The 16807-nt window shown below is 49.3% G+C and overlaps 1 protein-coding gene across 1 annotated transcript in view; it reads right to left on the bottom strand.

The window, feature by feature from the left end:
- LOC119970709 (proteolipid protein DM beta) overlaps positions 1 to 16807 on the bottom strand; it is a 268190-nt gene that overhangs the window by 20832 nt on the left and 230551 nt on the right. Inside the window, exon 6 of the mRNA XM_038805768.1 lies at positions 15094 to 15159. Within this exon, the coding sequence (XP_038661696.1) occupies positions 15094 to 15159 (66 nt within the window). The remainder of the gene's footprint in view (positions 1 to 15093; positions 15160 to 16807) is intronic.

Genomic DNA, 16807 nt, shown 5'->3' with positions numbered 1-16807 from the left:
CCAACACTTCTTCCCTACGCACCTCAATGCCATCTATTCTAATAGCCTGGGTCTCAGCATTCTCCTCCACAATCGTGGGCGGGATTCTCCCCTACCCGGCGTGACGGAGGGTGCCGGCGTAGGGGAGTGGCGCCAACCACTCAGGGGTCGCGCCTCCTCCAAAGGTGGGGAATTCTCCCCACCTTTGGGGGCCAGCCCCGCGCCGGAGCAGTTTGCACCGGTAGACTGGCGCAAACACCCGGCGCAGTCAGAAGCGGGGCTGGCCGAAAGGCTTTCGGCGGTCGGCGCATGCGCCGGCAGTGACGTCAGCGGCAGCTGGCCGCTGACCTCACTGCCGGCGCATGCGCGATGCGGGGTTCTCCTCCGCGTCCGCCATGGCGGAGGCCGTGGCGGCGCGGAAGGAGAAAGAGTGCCCCCACGGCACTGCCCCGCGGAGTGAGCGGGGGGCCCCGATCGCGGGCCAGGCCTCCGTGGGGGCACCCCCCCGGGTCCGATCGCCCCCCGCCCCCCCCAGGACCCCGGGGGCCCGCTCGCGCCGCTGAGTCCGCCGTTTCTGAGGTGGTGTACACCTCGGCGGCGGGAGAAGGCCTCCCAGCGGCGGGACTTCGGCCCATCCGGGCCGGAGATTTAAAGGTGAGTTTTTAAAAAATGAAATCCCGCCGGCGCCAGCTGTTTTCACAGGCTGCCGGCGGGATTTGCACAACGCCGATTTTTTACCGGCGGGAGAATTAGGAGACCTGCGGGAGCGGAAATCACGCCGCTTCCCGCCAATTCTCCGACCCTGCATGGGGTCGGAGAATCCCGCCCATTATCTTTTTCCTGAGTGAATACTGACGAAAAGTATTCATTTAGTATCTCGCTTATCTCCTCAGCCTCCACACACAACTTCCCACCACTGTCCTTGACTGGTCCTACTCTTACCCTAGTCATTCTTTTATTCCTGACATACCTATAGAAAGCTTTTGGGTTTTCCTTGATCCTACCTGCCAAAGACTTCTCATGTCCCCTCCTTGCTCGTCTTAGCTCTCTCTTTAGATCCTTCCTCGCTTCCCTGTAACTATCAAGCGCCCCAACTGAAACTTCACGTCTCATCTTCACATAGGCCTCCTTTTTCCTCTTAACAAGAGATTCCACTTCTTTGGTAAACCACGGTTCCCTCGCTCTACCCTTTCCTCCCTGCCTGACTGGTATGTACTGATCAAGAACATGCAATAGCTGTTCCTTGAACAAGCTCCACATATCCAGTGTGCCCAACCCTTGCAGCCTACTTCTCCAACCTACACATCCTAAGTCATGTCTAATGGCATCATAATTGCCCTTCCCCCAGCTATAACTCTTGCCCTGCGGGGTATACTTATCCCTTTCCATCACTAATGTAAAGGTCACCGAATTGTGGTCACTGTCTCCAAAGTGTTCACCTACCTCCAGATCCAACACCTGGCCTGGTTCATTACCCAAAACCAAATCCAAAGTGGCCTCACCTCTTGTTGGCCTGTCAACATATTGTGTCAGAAAACCCTCCTGCACACATTGTACAAAGAACGACCCATTCAATGTACTTGAACTATATCTTTTCCAGTCAATATTAGGAAAGTTAAAGTCTCCCATAACAACTACCCTGTTACGTTCGCTCTTTTCCAGAATCATCTTCGCCATCCTTTCCTCTACATCTCTAGAACTATTAGGTGGCCTATAGAAAACTCCCAGCAGTGTGGCGTCTCCTTTCCCATACTACCTCGGAAGAAGAGTCCCCATCTTGCATCCTTTCTGCCACCGTAATACTGTCCTTGACTAGCAGCGCCACACCTCCCCCTCTTTTGCCCCCTTCTCTTACCCTACTAAAACACCTAAACCCCGGAACCTGCAACAACCATTCCTGTCCCTGCTCTATCCATGTCTCTGAAATGGCCACAACATTGAAGTCCCAGGTACCAACCCATGCTGCCAGTTCCCCTACCTTATTTTGTATACTCCTGGCATTGAAATAGACACACTTCAAACCACCGACCTGAACACTGGCGCCCTCCTGCGAAGTCAAATCTGTGCTCCTGACTTCTCTACTCTCAATCTCCCGTACCCCAGAACTACAATCCAGGTTCCCATGCCCCTGCTGAATTAGTTTAAACCCCCCCATTAGCTTTCCTCACCACCTGCTGTACTTGCATGCCAACCTTCAGCAACTGTTCCAGCGACTGAGGGGCTGGTTTAGCACAGAGGGGCTGGTTTAGCACACTGGGATAAACAGCTGGCTTGTAATTCAGAGCAAGGCAGCAGCGCAGGTTCAATTCCCATACCCCGAACAGGTGCCGGAATGTGGTGACTACGGGCTTTTCACAGTAACTTCATTGAAGCCTACTTGTGACAATAAGTGATTATTATTATTATCAAGACACCCAGGTCTCGTTGCACTTCCCCTTTTCCTAAACTGCCACCATTCAGGTAATAATCTGCCTTCTTGTTTTTGCCACCAAAGTGGATAACCTCACATTTACCCACATTATATTGCATTAGATTACATCCTCTTCACAGCACACACTGCCACCCAACTTAGTGTTGTCTGAAAATTTGAAGATATTACATGTTTTGTTCAGCCATTACTGGAGATTGTGAACAGCTGGGTCCCAGCACTGAACATTGAGGTACCCCACTGGTCACTGCCTGCCACTCTGAAAAGGACCCATTTATTCCCAATCTCTGGCTCCTGTCTGCCAACCAGTTCTCTATCCACGTCAATACAGTACCCCAATACCATGAGCTTTAATTTTGCTCACTAATCTCTTGTGTGGGATCTTGTCGAAAGCCTTTTGAAAGTCTAGATACACTGGTTATCGGGTTTTAATTTTCCCATTCGATGATGTGATAGTTTTTTTTATCAGTGTTTAATACCATCAATACTTGGTACCATGTAATGTTCTTGTTGGATGGCTGCTTGTTAGCGGACACAAAGGAACACCATCTCCTGCAAATTTCCTTCCAAACCGCACACCATCCTGACTTTGAACTATATTACCATTCCCTCACTGTCGCTGGGCCAAAATGCTGGAACTCCCTCCCTAACAACAGTGTGGGTGTGATCTAACTGAATGGGAATAGGGTCCCCTAACAAACGCATTTAGCTGAGTGTTTCCAGTGCTCGCACTGCCGAGAAACACCGTGCTATCTACTGGGGCTCAGGTTATATTCGGGGCCTCAGCGGGGAGCTCCGCAATGACGCCACACGTAGTCCCATTTCCTGCACTGAGGAGCTCCACTCGCCAGAACTCCTCATTGCAGGAGAAGATTGGGCCACATTTTAAACTGGCGGCCCAATCTCTTGAACCCTCAACCTGACCCCCGAACATCCTCAAAGTTCCAACTTACCTATAAGCCCCCCTGCACCCCATCGCACTTATACAGGGCACCCCTGGGCCCAAACCCCTGCATGGGAAAATGCCAGCGTGGCACTACCAGCCTGGTACCCTGGCAGTGCCTCATCAGATGACAATGCCACCTGGAAAGTGCCAAACCAGCACACAAATGGCACTTTCAGGAATCCAGGTTGGCACTAGGAGTGCCAAGGTACCACCCTGCCCAGAGAGAAAGCCTATGAGAACCTCCAATCCTCTGGGAGACCCGCACTAGTCCCGTTCCATCTGGTCGGCTGAGATATCCGAGGTGAGTGGGTTGGATCCCACGCCTCGGTAGATCATGGGAGAACATATCAGACTGAGGCTAGCTGTCTCACTCTAATATGCAGATTTGCAAAATTGCGATCCCGCATTCAGATCACGACGTCTTGCAAGATTGCGTTAGATCTCGGTAGATCTAGGAAGATTTGCAATGCGGCCGGTAGATCGAGCCACGTGGGTGTACTTACATCATATGTATGACATTAATTCAAGATTGTGATTCACCACCACCTTCTCAAGGCCTAATAGGGATGGGCAACAAATGCTGGCCAAGCCAGTTACGCCCATATCCTGTGAAATTATTTTAAACATTTCTTGATGCACACCCTGGGCGCGATTCTCCGCTCCCCACACGGCGTGGGAGAATCGTGGGAGGGCCCCCCGACAAAATTCACGCTCCCCTCGATCCCCGACCCCCCCCCCCCCCCCCCCCCCCCCCCCCCGCCCCCCCCGCCCCCCGGCTCGGAAGAATCACCGCTCGCGTTTTTTACGGCGAACGGCGATTCTCCGACCAGGATGGGCCGAGCGGCCTGTCGTTTGCAGCCGTTTCACGACGGCGGCAAACACACCTGGTCGCTGCCGGCGTGAAACGGGAGTGAGAAGCCCGTTTGGGGCTTGTAGGTGGCCTAGAAAGGAAAGAGCACCACGATTGTGCTCGGGAGGAGACAGGCCTGCGATCGGTGCCCACCGATCGTCGGGCCGGCTTTCCCCTCCACCGCCCAGCAAGATCAAGCCGTCACGTCTTGCGGGGAGGCTGAGGGGAAAGACGGCCACCGCGCATGCGCGGGTTCGTGCCATCAGAGTCATGACGTCAGCCGTGCATGCGCGGGTTGGAGCCGGCCAAGCTGCGCATGCGCGGCTGATATCATTAGGTGCGCCGGCCGCGTCATTCTCGGCGCGACGCCCCCACGGCCGGGTTTTACGGAGCGCCGCTCCTAGCCCTGCCGGGAGGGGAGAATAGGGGGCGAGGAGCGGCCTCCGAGGCCGTCGTGAAACTCAGCCGAGTTCACGACGGCCCTCCCGATTTTTCCCGGGAGCGGAGAATTCCGCCCCGTTATCTCTCTCTCCCTGCACAGTTTACAGTCTAGCAAGACATTTTCAGCCTGGTACCTTTGGCCATTCTGCAGCTCACTAAAGCTCAAAGCAGATTAAGGAGACCTACGGCTTTAAGCAGGAGCGAAGCTCAACGAAGCATTCACAGGAGCCTGACTGCGGGCATATTCATGAACCTGGCCCTTGCCCTTTAGTTACACGTAGTGTGGGTGTTTTTTTATTTCAGCTGGGAAGCTGTATTGAAACTAAGATGCTTTTAATCTGGTGTATTTAGTATTTAGAGAGATTGCCTGTTTACAAGGTTGCGCAGGTCGATAACCTTTGTTACAGCAGATTTGTGTTTCAGTGCCAGAACACCGGCTTTTTTCTGTGCGAGCAGATGGATAACAAGGTCAGATAAGAAACAGTTTTTATTCAGACATTTGGAGGCAAAGGGCCAAAAGCACTGTTTGCAGAACCCGTTGTCTAATATGGATTTGGATATTCAACAGCACCAATAAATTCTTCTCTTAGCCTTTAGTAAAGTGACAGTCCTGGCTTATATCTACGTGAGCCACATGGAATGTTTCCTTTATGTGTCCCAGATGTTAAGGTGGTTAAAGAAGCATACAGGGTGTCTTCCTTGATGAGCCAAGGCCGAAGATGGCGTAAGAGTATTGTCACTGGACTAGTCATCCAGAGGCCCAGATTAAAGCTCTGGGGACCCGGGTTCAAATCCCACCACAGTAGATGGTGAAATTAAACTTTAATAAAAATCTCGAATCAAAAGTCCAATGATGACTATGAAACCACTGCCGATGGTGGCACGGTGATCAGCACTGCTGCCTCACAGCGCCAGGGGCACGGGTTTGATTCTCACCTCAGGTGCTTGTCTGTGCGGAGTTTGCACTTTCTCCCCTGCGTAGGTTTCCTCCGGGTGCTCCCGTTTCCTCCCACAGTCCAAAGATGTGCAGGTTAGGTGGATTGGACATGCTAAATTGCCCCTTAGTGTCCAAAGGTTGGGTGGAGTTACAGGGATAAGGCAGGGGAGTGGGCCTGGGTGAGGTGGTCCTTCAGAGGGTCGGTCACACCCGATGGGGCTGAATGGCCTCCTTCTGCACTGTAAGTGTTCCATGATTGTTGTAAAAAAGCAATTGGTTCACTGATGTCCTTTAGGGAAGGAAAACTGCCATCCTTACCTGTGACTCTTAAGTGCTCTCTGAAATGGCCCAGCAAACCAGGAAGGTCGGACGGGAAATAAATGCCGGCCTATCCAGTGAAGCTGACATCCCAAGAATGAGCAGAAAAAACAAATGACAGCAGGGAAATTATGCTGGAACTTTGTAAAGCGAACTTGGTAAAACGTTAGGTCACAGCGAGGGCACTGCATTCAGTTCTGGTCACCACATTACGGGAAGGGTTTGAACATGCCTAAAGGGTGCAAAGGAGATAATGTTGCCAAGAAAAGAGAATGTTACCAATGAAGAAAGGTTGGCTGGGCTGGGCTAGTTTCTTTTGGATCATAGTAGTCTGGGGAGAGAGTTAAAGGATAACTGTAAAATTGTGAGGGGCTAAATGGATAGAAGGAGCCATTGCCCCCAGCAGGGAAGTCAGTGACAAAAGAGAGGTGGATTTAAAGTAATTGGCATGAAGAATTAGCGGAGAATATTTTTTACCCCGTGGATTACGAGGAGAGGTTGAGTCAGGGCCGGCTCAAGGCACCGGCAACTCGGGCAGTCGCCAGAGACTCGGATCCCGCGCATGCGCAGTTGGGCCGGTGCCAACCAGCGCATGCGCGGTGGCCGCCCTCCCCCTCGGTCCGCCCCCCCGCTCGGTCCGCTCCCCCCACCCACCCCCCTCGGGTCCGCCCCCCCCCCGCCCCGCCCTCGGCCCCGCCCCCCACCCCCCATCGCCCCCCCCCTTGGCCCTGCCCCCCGGCTCAGCCCCGCCCCCCCTCACCCCCCCCCTCGGCCCCGCCCCCCCCCAAGGGCGCCGAAGTTCAGCTTGCCCGGGGCGCCAGCAACCCTAGGGCCGGTGCTGGGTTGAGTAGACTGGAACCTACTGTCTGACCAGGTGGCGGAGGCTGAAAACTCATTGGGCAGGATCCTCCTTTTGGGGGACTAAGTGCTGACGCTAGGACTGAATCGCGAGTGTTCGACATTGACGAAAGCACTGCCAGTCCCGGAGTGATTCAGGATCCGTTAGTGGGCTAGCAATGGTGCCACGTGGAACTAGTGCAATTCCAATGTCAGAAGTTAAGCGAACTGACCTATTGTTACTTGTTTTTTGTCTCCCTTCTTTGTTGAATAAAGGTGTTACATTGTCAATTTTCCAATCCTCTGGGATTTTCCCAGAATTTAAGGATTCTTGGAAGATTACTACCAGTGTATCCACTATCTCTGTAGCTACTTCCTTAAATATCCTGGGATTCAACCCATCAGGTCCAGGGGACTTAGCAGCCTATAGCCCCATTTGTTTCCCTAGTACCTTTTCCCTCGTGAATTATCGTATTCATTTCCTCCCCTCATTCTGCCCCTTGATTATTTAATATTTTTGGAATTTTATTAGTGTATTCCACAGGGCGGCATGTGGCGCAGTGGTTAGCACTGGAACTGCGGCGCTGAGGACCCGGGTTCGAATCCCGCCCCTGGGTCATTGTCCGTGTGGAGTTTGCACATTCTCCCCTGGCCCTGATGGAATGCATCCCAGAGTACTAAAAGAGATGGCTGGGGAAATTGCCAATGCACTCGTGATAATTTACCAAAATTCACTAGACCCTGGGGTGGTCCCGACGGATTGGAAATGAGCAAACGTGACACCACTGTTTAAAAAAGGGGGTAGGCAGAAAGTGGGTAATTATAGGCCAGTTAGCTTAACTTCGGTAGTAGGGAAGATGCTGGAATCTATCATCAAGGAAGGAATAGCGAGGCATCTGGACGGAAATTGTCCCATTGAGCAGATGCAGCATGGGTTCATAAAGGGCAGGTCGTGCCTAACTAATTTAGTGGAATTTTTCACTACCCTCTGAGGAAGAGAGTCCCATAGACTCACAACCCTCTGAGAGAGAAAAAAAATCCTCCTATTCCCATTCCAAATGGGAGAGCCCTCATCCTCAAACTGTGACCTTCAGCTCCAACCACCCGGCTCCCTACCAAAGGGAGAAAGATCTCCCCAAGCCACTGCCCTGCCAAGTCCTCCCAGGAACCCCGACTCACCAATACAAGCACCTCCTAACTGCAAGAGAAACAGGCCCAATCTGTCCAACCTCTCCTCATAAGATTAAACCCTCCAGTCATGCAATCGTCCCCAATGCAATCATGGCTCCTTCTCAAATACAGGGACAAAATGCAGACCTCCAGACATACACCGATGCCTTCCATAATTTGTAGCACCTCAATTAAATCTACACTTAACCTCCTCCACTTGAAGAGAAACAATTTGTCTTTACCAGTTTCACCATATAACTAAAGTCCCTCATCCTCGGCATAATTCTGGTGAATCAACTGCACCCTCTCAATCATGGTGATTATTGCAGACCATAATGTGACACAGGTTGAAAATACATATAAATATGAAGTAAGAGTGGTACAGTGGCGCAGTGGTTAGCATGGCGCCGGGGACCCAGGTTTGATCCCTGCCCCGGGTCACTGTCCATGTGGAGTTTGCACATTCTACCCGCGACTGTGTGGGTCCCACTCCCCACAAGGTGTGCAGGGTAGGTGGACTGGCCACGTTAAGTTGCCCCTTAATTGGAAACATTTCAAAACAATATGAAGGAAAGTCGTAAAGCTAGACATGGATCTGAATTTCAGAGTCTGGAAATTATGTTTGGAGCGATCAATGGATGTATCTTTTTCTCTAGAACCAGGGGTCACAGCCTCAGTATCAGGGACAGGCCATTTAGGACTGAGATGAGGAGCAATTTCTTCACTCAGAGGATGGTGAATCTGTGAAATCCTCCACCGCAGAGGATTGTGGATGCTCAATCATTGAGCATGTTCAAGACAGATATCGATGGGACGACACGGTGATATAGTGATTAGCACTGCTGCCTCACAGCACCAGGGACCCGGGTTCAATTCTGGCCTTGGGTCACTGTCTGTGTGGAGTTTGCACGTTTTCCCCGTGTCGGCGTGAGTTTCGTCCGGGAGCTCCGGTTTCCTCCCACAGTCCAAAGAAGTGCGGGTTAGGTGGATTGGCCATGATAAATTGCGCCTTAGTGTGCAGGGTATGCAGGTTAAGTTATGTGGTTACGGGGATAGGGCGGGGTGGACAGGGGAGTGGACATGGGTGGAGTGCTCATTCGATGGGTCAGTTCAGGCCCAATGGGCCAAACGGCCTGCTTCTGCACAGTAGGGCTTCTATAATTCTCTGATAAGTTTCTGGAAGCAAATGACATCAAGGGACATGGGGATAGTGGAGAGAATTGACATGGAGATAGATGGTTATCCGTGATCTGCTTGGATGGCGGAGCAGTCTCGATGGGCTGAATGACCTACTCCTCGTCCTATCTTCTAATGTTTATCATATTCCTGCGGCTGCTATTGTAATGAAAATGTTATAATTAGTGACTAAATGCCTCTACCAGAAAGGTAGGGAGAGGAATATTGGGCAGACACAAAAATGGCCAGAGTAATATCTAGAATTGTGTATAACTGTCTGCTGTCATCCCTCCTAACACACAACACAAGTGATAATTGTGATACATCCAATATTTTGTGTCTGTCTCATTGGATGTTTTGTGAACATGACTATACTTTCTTGACAGCAAGGATATTTCTCCTTGATACAGCTTCTCAATCTCAGCCATTAAGTGAATGGTGGTGCAGGGCAAGGGAACCAAAATCTTACCAACCTGAGAATACAAGCTTGAATCCCAAAATGCCAAGTGCATGCCAGCTGAAGCCAAACAAGCGCTGCGGCAATTGGGATCAGGGTCAGTGACAGCCTGCGCGCACAGTATGAAATAAGATACACCATCTAACCTTGTTGTGAAAGTGCCATCTATCTGGGCAGTGAGCAGCTGGCGACAGACAAGGCTACTTTATGGATAGATTTCGTGAAAAATAACTCCAGCCATGCGCAAGCTTCATTGACTATAACCCACAAATCTTCGCAGCCAGAAAACTCACAGCAGTATGCGATTGAAGGTATTAAAAAAATAAGCATGCACCATTCAACTACGGTTCAAAATGTAAGGATGCAACACAATTGTGCTGCCACTGACAGGGGCGAGTGTCACAGAGACTCCTGCTTGCGCTATGTAATTATTACTTTTGCCTGCATTCAAATTTATTCAAATTAGCAATTCTTGCACCACTTGATTCTATCATCGTGGAATCGTCGAATCAAGCCGCACAGCAGTTAGTCTTCGACTTCATCGTGTCTGTGCCAGCTCTTTCAAACATTAAACCTACACTGCGCCCCCGACAAAGCCGTGACATTATTGTCAGGATATTTAAACATTTTTGTCCAAGCTTTATTTACACAGCTTTTTAAAAAAATATTAATTCTCAGCATGTGGGCGACATTGGAAAGGCCAGAATCTATTGCCTCTTGCTAAGTGGCTTTGTACAGCGTAGAGGCTTTTGGGACAGTGGAATCCATAGAATTCCATTCAGCCCATTGAGTCTGCACCGACCCTCGGAAAGAGCACCCTACCTAGCCCCACTTCCCTACCCTATCCCCGTAACCTCGCCTAACCTGCACGTCTTTGGACATTGAGCAGCACGGTAGCACAAGTGGATAGCACTGTGGCTTCACAACGTCAGGGTCCCAGGTTCAATTCCCCGCTGGGTCACTGTCTGTGCGGAGTCTGCATGTTCTCCCCGTTGTGTGGGTTTCCTCCGAGTGCACCGGTTTCCTCCCACAGTCCAAGAGTTAAGTGGATTGGCAATGATAAATTGCCCTGAGTGACCAAAAAGGTTAGGAGGGGTTATTGGGTGACGGGGATAGGATGGAAGTGAGGGCTTAAGTGGGTCGTTTACGACTCGATGGGCCGAATGGCCTCCTTCTGCACTGTATGTTCTATGAGGGGAAATTTAGCATGGCCACTCCACCTAACCTTTGGACTGTGGGAGGAAACCGAAGCATGTAAACTCCACTCAGTCACCCAAGGACGGAATCGAACACAGGTCCCTGACGCTGTGAGGCAGCAGTGCTGCCCACTGTGCCACTGTGCCGCCACTTCAGAGGTCAGCTTAGAGTCAATCACCTTGATATAGAATGAAAGTCAAATGAAGGCCAGAGCAGGCAAGGACGACAAGTTTATTTCTCCAAGTAAATTGCTGAACCATTTAAGTTTTTCCAACAATCATAGAACATAGAACATAACAGCGCAGTACAGGCCCTTCAGCCCACGATGTTGCGCCGTCCTGTGAAACCCCTCTAAAGTCCCTCTACACTATAGAACATACCCAGCTCCATGGTCACTGTTACAGATGGCAGCATTTTAACTTATTTCCAGATTTTTAAAAAAGTTGGATTTCTCAAACATTCATGGTGGGATTAAACCTCACATTTGATGGATTAGTAGCCCAGTAAACAGCACTGATCTCTGCCCCTTGTGTAGGCCAGCTGCAGCGTTACACAAACTCTATGACAATGACTGCAGATAACAGATCTTACCCTCCCGGGAGTGACAACAGGGTTACCCCTGAAACCGTTTTTGATTCACGTTCGACGACTTCAAGAGATGCGGCGGTCCTGGCATGAAGCTTCACAGCATCGTAGAAGGTTTACGGCATACCCAGCGGCGCTCGTCCCATCGTGTCTGCGTTGGCCAAGAAAACAAGCCACTCAACCTAACCTCACATTCCGGCTTTGTTCCCTAGCTCTGTAGGTTACGGCACATCGGGTGAAAATCCAGGCAGATCTTTAAATGAGATGAGGTTTCCTGACTCTTTTCAGGCAGCTAGTTTGAGACTCCGCCACCGTCTGGGTGAAAAACCTTTCCCTCACCTCCCCTCTAATTCTTATATCAATCACTTTAAATCTATGCTCCCGAGTCACTGAATTCTCTGCTGAGGCAAATAGACCCTTCCCATCCATTATATCCAAGCCACTCACAATTTTGTACGTCTGAATCAAATCTCCTCTCAGAATCCTCCATTCTGAAGAGAAGAGTCCCAGCCTGTCCAGTTTTTCCTCATAGCCGCAAGTTTCCAATCCTGGCTACATCCTTGCAAATCTCCTCAGTACCCTCTCTATTGCAGTGCCATCTTCCCTGTAATGAGGTGACCAGAACTGTATACAATGCCCAAGTTGTGGCCTAACTAATGCTTTATATAGTTCTATGCTTGGCTAATAAATGAAAAGATTCCACATACCTTCTGAACCACCTTATCAACCTGTCATGATCCCTTCAGGGATCTGTGGATATTCACGCCAAGATCCCTCGCTCCCTCTACTTGTCTTAGTAGCCTCCCATTAATTGTGTAATCCTTTGTTTTGTTTGACCTCCTCAAGTACATCACCGCGTGCTTCTCTGGGGTGAATTCCATTTCATAGAATCATAGAATCCCTACAGAGCAAAAGGAGGCCATTCGGCCCATCGGGTCTGTACCAGCCCTTGCTCTGCTCAGATAGAGCACCCTACCTAGGCCCAACCCCCCCCCCCCCTCCCACTCCTAGCCCCGTAACCCCGCCTAATGTTTTTGGGCAATTCAGCATGGTTCATTCATCTAATCTGCACATCTTTGATCTGTGAGAGGAAACCGGAGCACCCGGGAGGAAACCTACGCAGACGTGGGGATAACGTGCAAACTCCGTACAGACAGTCACCCGAGGTAAGAATAAAACCTGGGACCCTGGTGCTGTGATGTAACAGTGCTAACCACTGTGCCACCGTACTGCCCCATTTTGCTGGCCACCTGACTAATCCATTGGTACCTTCCTGCGGTCTACAGCCATCCTCCTCCCTACCAGCCTCACACCAAATTTTTGAGGCATCTGCAAACATCTTGATGATTCGATATTTATGCCCAGATCAGTAACATCTGCCACCAGAAAGCAAGGGACTTAGTGCCGAGCCCTCAGGAATCCCATTGGAAATACCTCACAAAAATACCCATCAATAATTATCCTTTGTTTCTTATCATGGACCCACTTTTGTATCCAGCTTGCTTCATCTCCCTGGATTCCAAGGGCTTTTATATTTTTAACCACTCTGCCATGAGCAATCTTGTCAAAAGCCTTGCTAAACTCCATGTGGAACACGTCAACTGCACCACCCTCATCAATCCTCCTTGTTACTTCCTCAAAAACCTCAATCACGTTCATCAGGCACGACCTCCCCATAGCAAATCCATGCGGACTAAGTGACAGTTCATCCTGTCTTTCTGCATTGATTCCAATAATGTTGCCCGCTGCTGGGTTTAGACTGACTGGCCTGTAATTATTAAGTCTGTCCGTCACTCCCTTTTTAAACAAGAGTACCACGTTATCAGACCTCCAATCCTGCTGCAGCTCACCCGTATCATGAGAAAGGCATGTGGACCTGATGCTGCCTCTGTTTGCTTTTAAGATCAAGGTGTTCCAAAAAAGAATACATCACAGGGAGAGCGCATAAAATGACAGCTGCATACAATGCATATTTGTAAGATTATGAGGGAAATTTCCCTCAGACATTCTTGGGCCTTGAGGAGATGGGCAGTGGGTTGAAATTTCCTTCCGTGCTCTTTAGGGATTGGAAACTGTTAAAACAATGGAAATTTGGCGCGATTAAGCTCTGCTGAAACATTCAATCGTTTTTTTTTTAATTTAAAATAAGTGGGATCGTAGACGTTTCTTTTTAAAATATCCTCCAACATTTGTTTGCACTGCACAATTTGTTTTTCGCAAACCAATGCACGCTCCTTGAAGTGGTCTTTTGGTGCTTGATTTGCGAGCCTCCCACCACACCGACACTTCAATTTTGAAATCAAGTTCCGTGTTCAGACTCCAACGTGCTGCACAGGCAGCTAAAGCTCAATGACTTGAGGAGATTATTCCCCCTTGTGTTACTGTGTCCATGGGTGCAGCCTGGCCTGCCGAGGGCTTCTGCCTGTTTTATCCACAGGCAGAGAGAACTCGGAAATGAAAAATCATGAGTGATTTTGCAGCTTCAGTAACTCATTTCCGTTTAGCTTGTGGGACTACTTTATTTCACTATAAACCACTGTTCCTGACATACGTTCTTTTATATGCTCTGTTCATAAGATAAGCCAGGATGATATACTCATGATACTACGGTGAAGGGGGTAGGTGGGGTGGAGGGGCGGGTGGGAGCTATGATGACAGGTGCGCTATCTGATCAGCCGTGCTCAGGGGGATAATTGCCACTTCACACTGATGCATACAATACAAAGTCCTGGAGCGCACGCACCCGGAATATTCACCTGAAACTGCACCCATCGTCATCATTCATGCAATTTTACATATAACTCATACTTATGCCATAATACTGCGTTCAAAGGAATAGAAAATATACAGCAAGCTTTGCTGAGGTAAATGCACCTTTAAAAATGCTCAAAAGTCGCAATTAAAAGGCAAGAAAAAATTTAGCCGGGATTTTCCAGTGCCACCCGTGGCGCGGAATCGTCATGGGTGGGTCGGGAAAATTTGGAGAATTTCAGTTGACTTTTGGCCGCTCTTCAAATTTTTCTCACCTTGCAGCACCGGGAAAATCCTGTCGGTTATTCCTTGCTGCGCCTGATGTTTGTAAAGTTCAGAGGCCTTCCCAAACAAACATGGTTGGAGGGCGCTCATATTTGAGTGTTGGGGGGATGGCGGGGGCTGGTTTGGTAGACGGAGACTTGGGCACATTGAGACTTAAGTCCTCTTTCAAGCCACGTAATTAGTTCTCACTCAGGTTCCATGTGTATCAGGGCAGGAGCGCAAAGAAAACTCCAGGCCTGCAGATCTCTGAAGCAAAGCAATGCAATTCTCCCCAGAAATGTTTTCCTTTAACTCTTAGCTGTGCTCAGATAAAATGTAATTACAGCATGGATGGTACTCTGGCTTTGAGCCATGCTGCTATCAAAGCACTGATTGATTGAAACTCCAACTGCTGCTGCCGAGATTGACTTCTCTGACAGAGAATCAATCTTCACATGGTTGAAGTCAATAGGTTTCTGTTGCTTTAGCAACACCATCCCATGCCATAGGAGAACCCATAATTTTCACTGCAGTCGTAAATCCCAGTGACTGGAAATTTATAATCAGTCTCCATTAGAAAATAGATCCAGTTATTTGGAAATTTCCCATTGATTTGACTTTGTTGGCTGTTGAACCTGTGTACATTTTCATGGGATAACATGGCACTAAAGGGGTGAACCAACTTCATCATCGTGCCCATCAAGGTGCAGGTCTGGCCTCTCCTGAAGGGTGACAGGGTACTCCATTTTGTACTCACCATAGCAATGACTGCCGCTCCTGCTCCAGCGAGCGCCACAATGAACAAATGGAACGTCATGTTCAGCTAGGAGAAAAAAAAATAAATGTCAAGTGAGGTCCACACTGTAGATCATTAGGGAATCAAACATTGTGGGAAAACACAGCGGGGTTGAAACTCAGCTCTGCACCACACGCTGCTCATCAAACAAGTCGGCTGATTTGCTTCATTAAAGAAGTAACTTAACAGGGAGCGCGTTATACAAACACACTTATCCGAATCACTTGTAGAATTTCAACACAAATATACCAATCCACATTCTAATTTTTCATCATTCAAAACATATTTGATATAGTGTTGGCCATTCTGCCCTCTTGCTACTCTTCCAGGTTTGACTCCCTTTTAAATAACCTTCCACATCTCCCCTCTGTGCCTCTTGCGGCATTCTCCGACAGGCTCGTCGAGGCTCTGGGCGCTGCCGGAAGAGGAGCAGCACATTTGCCCAGTTCTTCTCTCTTATCACCCAATGTGCCTGCTGGTGGTTCATCTTACCAATCCTCCTGCTGCAGTCCAACCATCTCTGTAACCTCCTCCAGCCCCACAACCCCTCCAATATATCTGCGCTGCTCCCTGATTTTAATCAATCCACCACTATGACTGTGCCTTCAGCTGCTCTGGAGCTGCTTCCTTATACCTCGCTGCCTCTTTAAGATATTCCTTAAAAACTACCTCTTTGGTCACCTGACCCAACATCTCCTTAGTGGCTCGGTGTTACACTTTGTTTTATGATCCTTCTGTGAAGTGCCTGGGAAAGTTTTATTACTTTGAAGAATCCAGATTAATATAAAGTTGTTGCTTTTTTTGGTCGTAACATCGACATGGGTGAACCAGAGCAGATTGTTTGTGATGTATGCATCTAGGAATTTGAAGCTATCAACCATCTCCGCTTCGGCACCATTGATACAGACAGGGGCGTGAACGATACTTTCCTTCCTGTAGTCGATGACCAGCTCTTTAGTTTTGCTGACTTTGAGGGAGAGACTGTTGTCATTATACCACTCCACGAGGTTCTCTATCTCCCTCCTGTACTCTAACTCGTCGTTGTTTATGATCTAACACACTACAGTCGTGTCATCAGCAAACTTGTAGATGGATTTGGAGCTGAATTTTGCCACGCAATCATGTGTGTTTAGGGAGTATGGTAGGGTGCTAAGTAGGTAGCCTTGCGGGCCCCCGGTATTGAGGACTAACGTGGATGAGGGGTTGTTGTTTATCCTTACTGATTGCGGTCTGTGTAACAGGAAGTTGAGAATTCAGTTGCAGAGGGAGGAGCCAAGTCCTAGGTTTTGGAGTTTGGATATGAGCTTGGCGGGGATTATGGTATTGAAGGTGAAGCTGTAGTCAATGAACAGGCGTCTGATTTAGGTATCCCTGTTGTTGAGATGCTCTAGGGATGAATGTAGGGCCGGGGAGATAGCATCTGCTGTGGACCAGTTGTGGCGGGCGGTGAATTGCAGTGGATCAAGTCAATCTAGAAGGTTTAAGAGTTGATGTGTCTCATAACTAACCTCGCGAAGCACTTCAAAATAACAGATCCCAGGGTCACTGATCGGTAGTAATTGAGGCATGTTGCCTGGCTCTTCTTTGACACTGGTAGGATGGTGGTCTTCCTGAAGCAGGTGGGAACCTCAGAATTGAGTAGGGAGAGATTAAAGATGTCTGTGAACACACCCAC

The sequence above is a fragment of the Scyliorhinus canicula genome, chromosome 8, assembly GCF_902713615.1.
Source record: "Scyliorhinus canicula chromosome 8, sScyCan1.1, whole genome shotgun sequence".
Taxonomy (NCBI): Eukaryota; Metazoa; Chordata; class Chondrichthyes; order Carcharhiniformes; family Scyliorhinidae; genus Scyliorhinus; species Scyliorhinus canicula.
The sequence above is the reverse complement of the archived record's forward strand: the minus strand, read 5'-3'. Positions and strand labels throughout refer to the sequence as shown.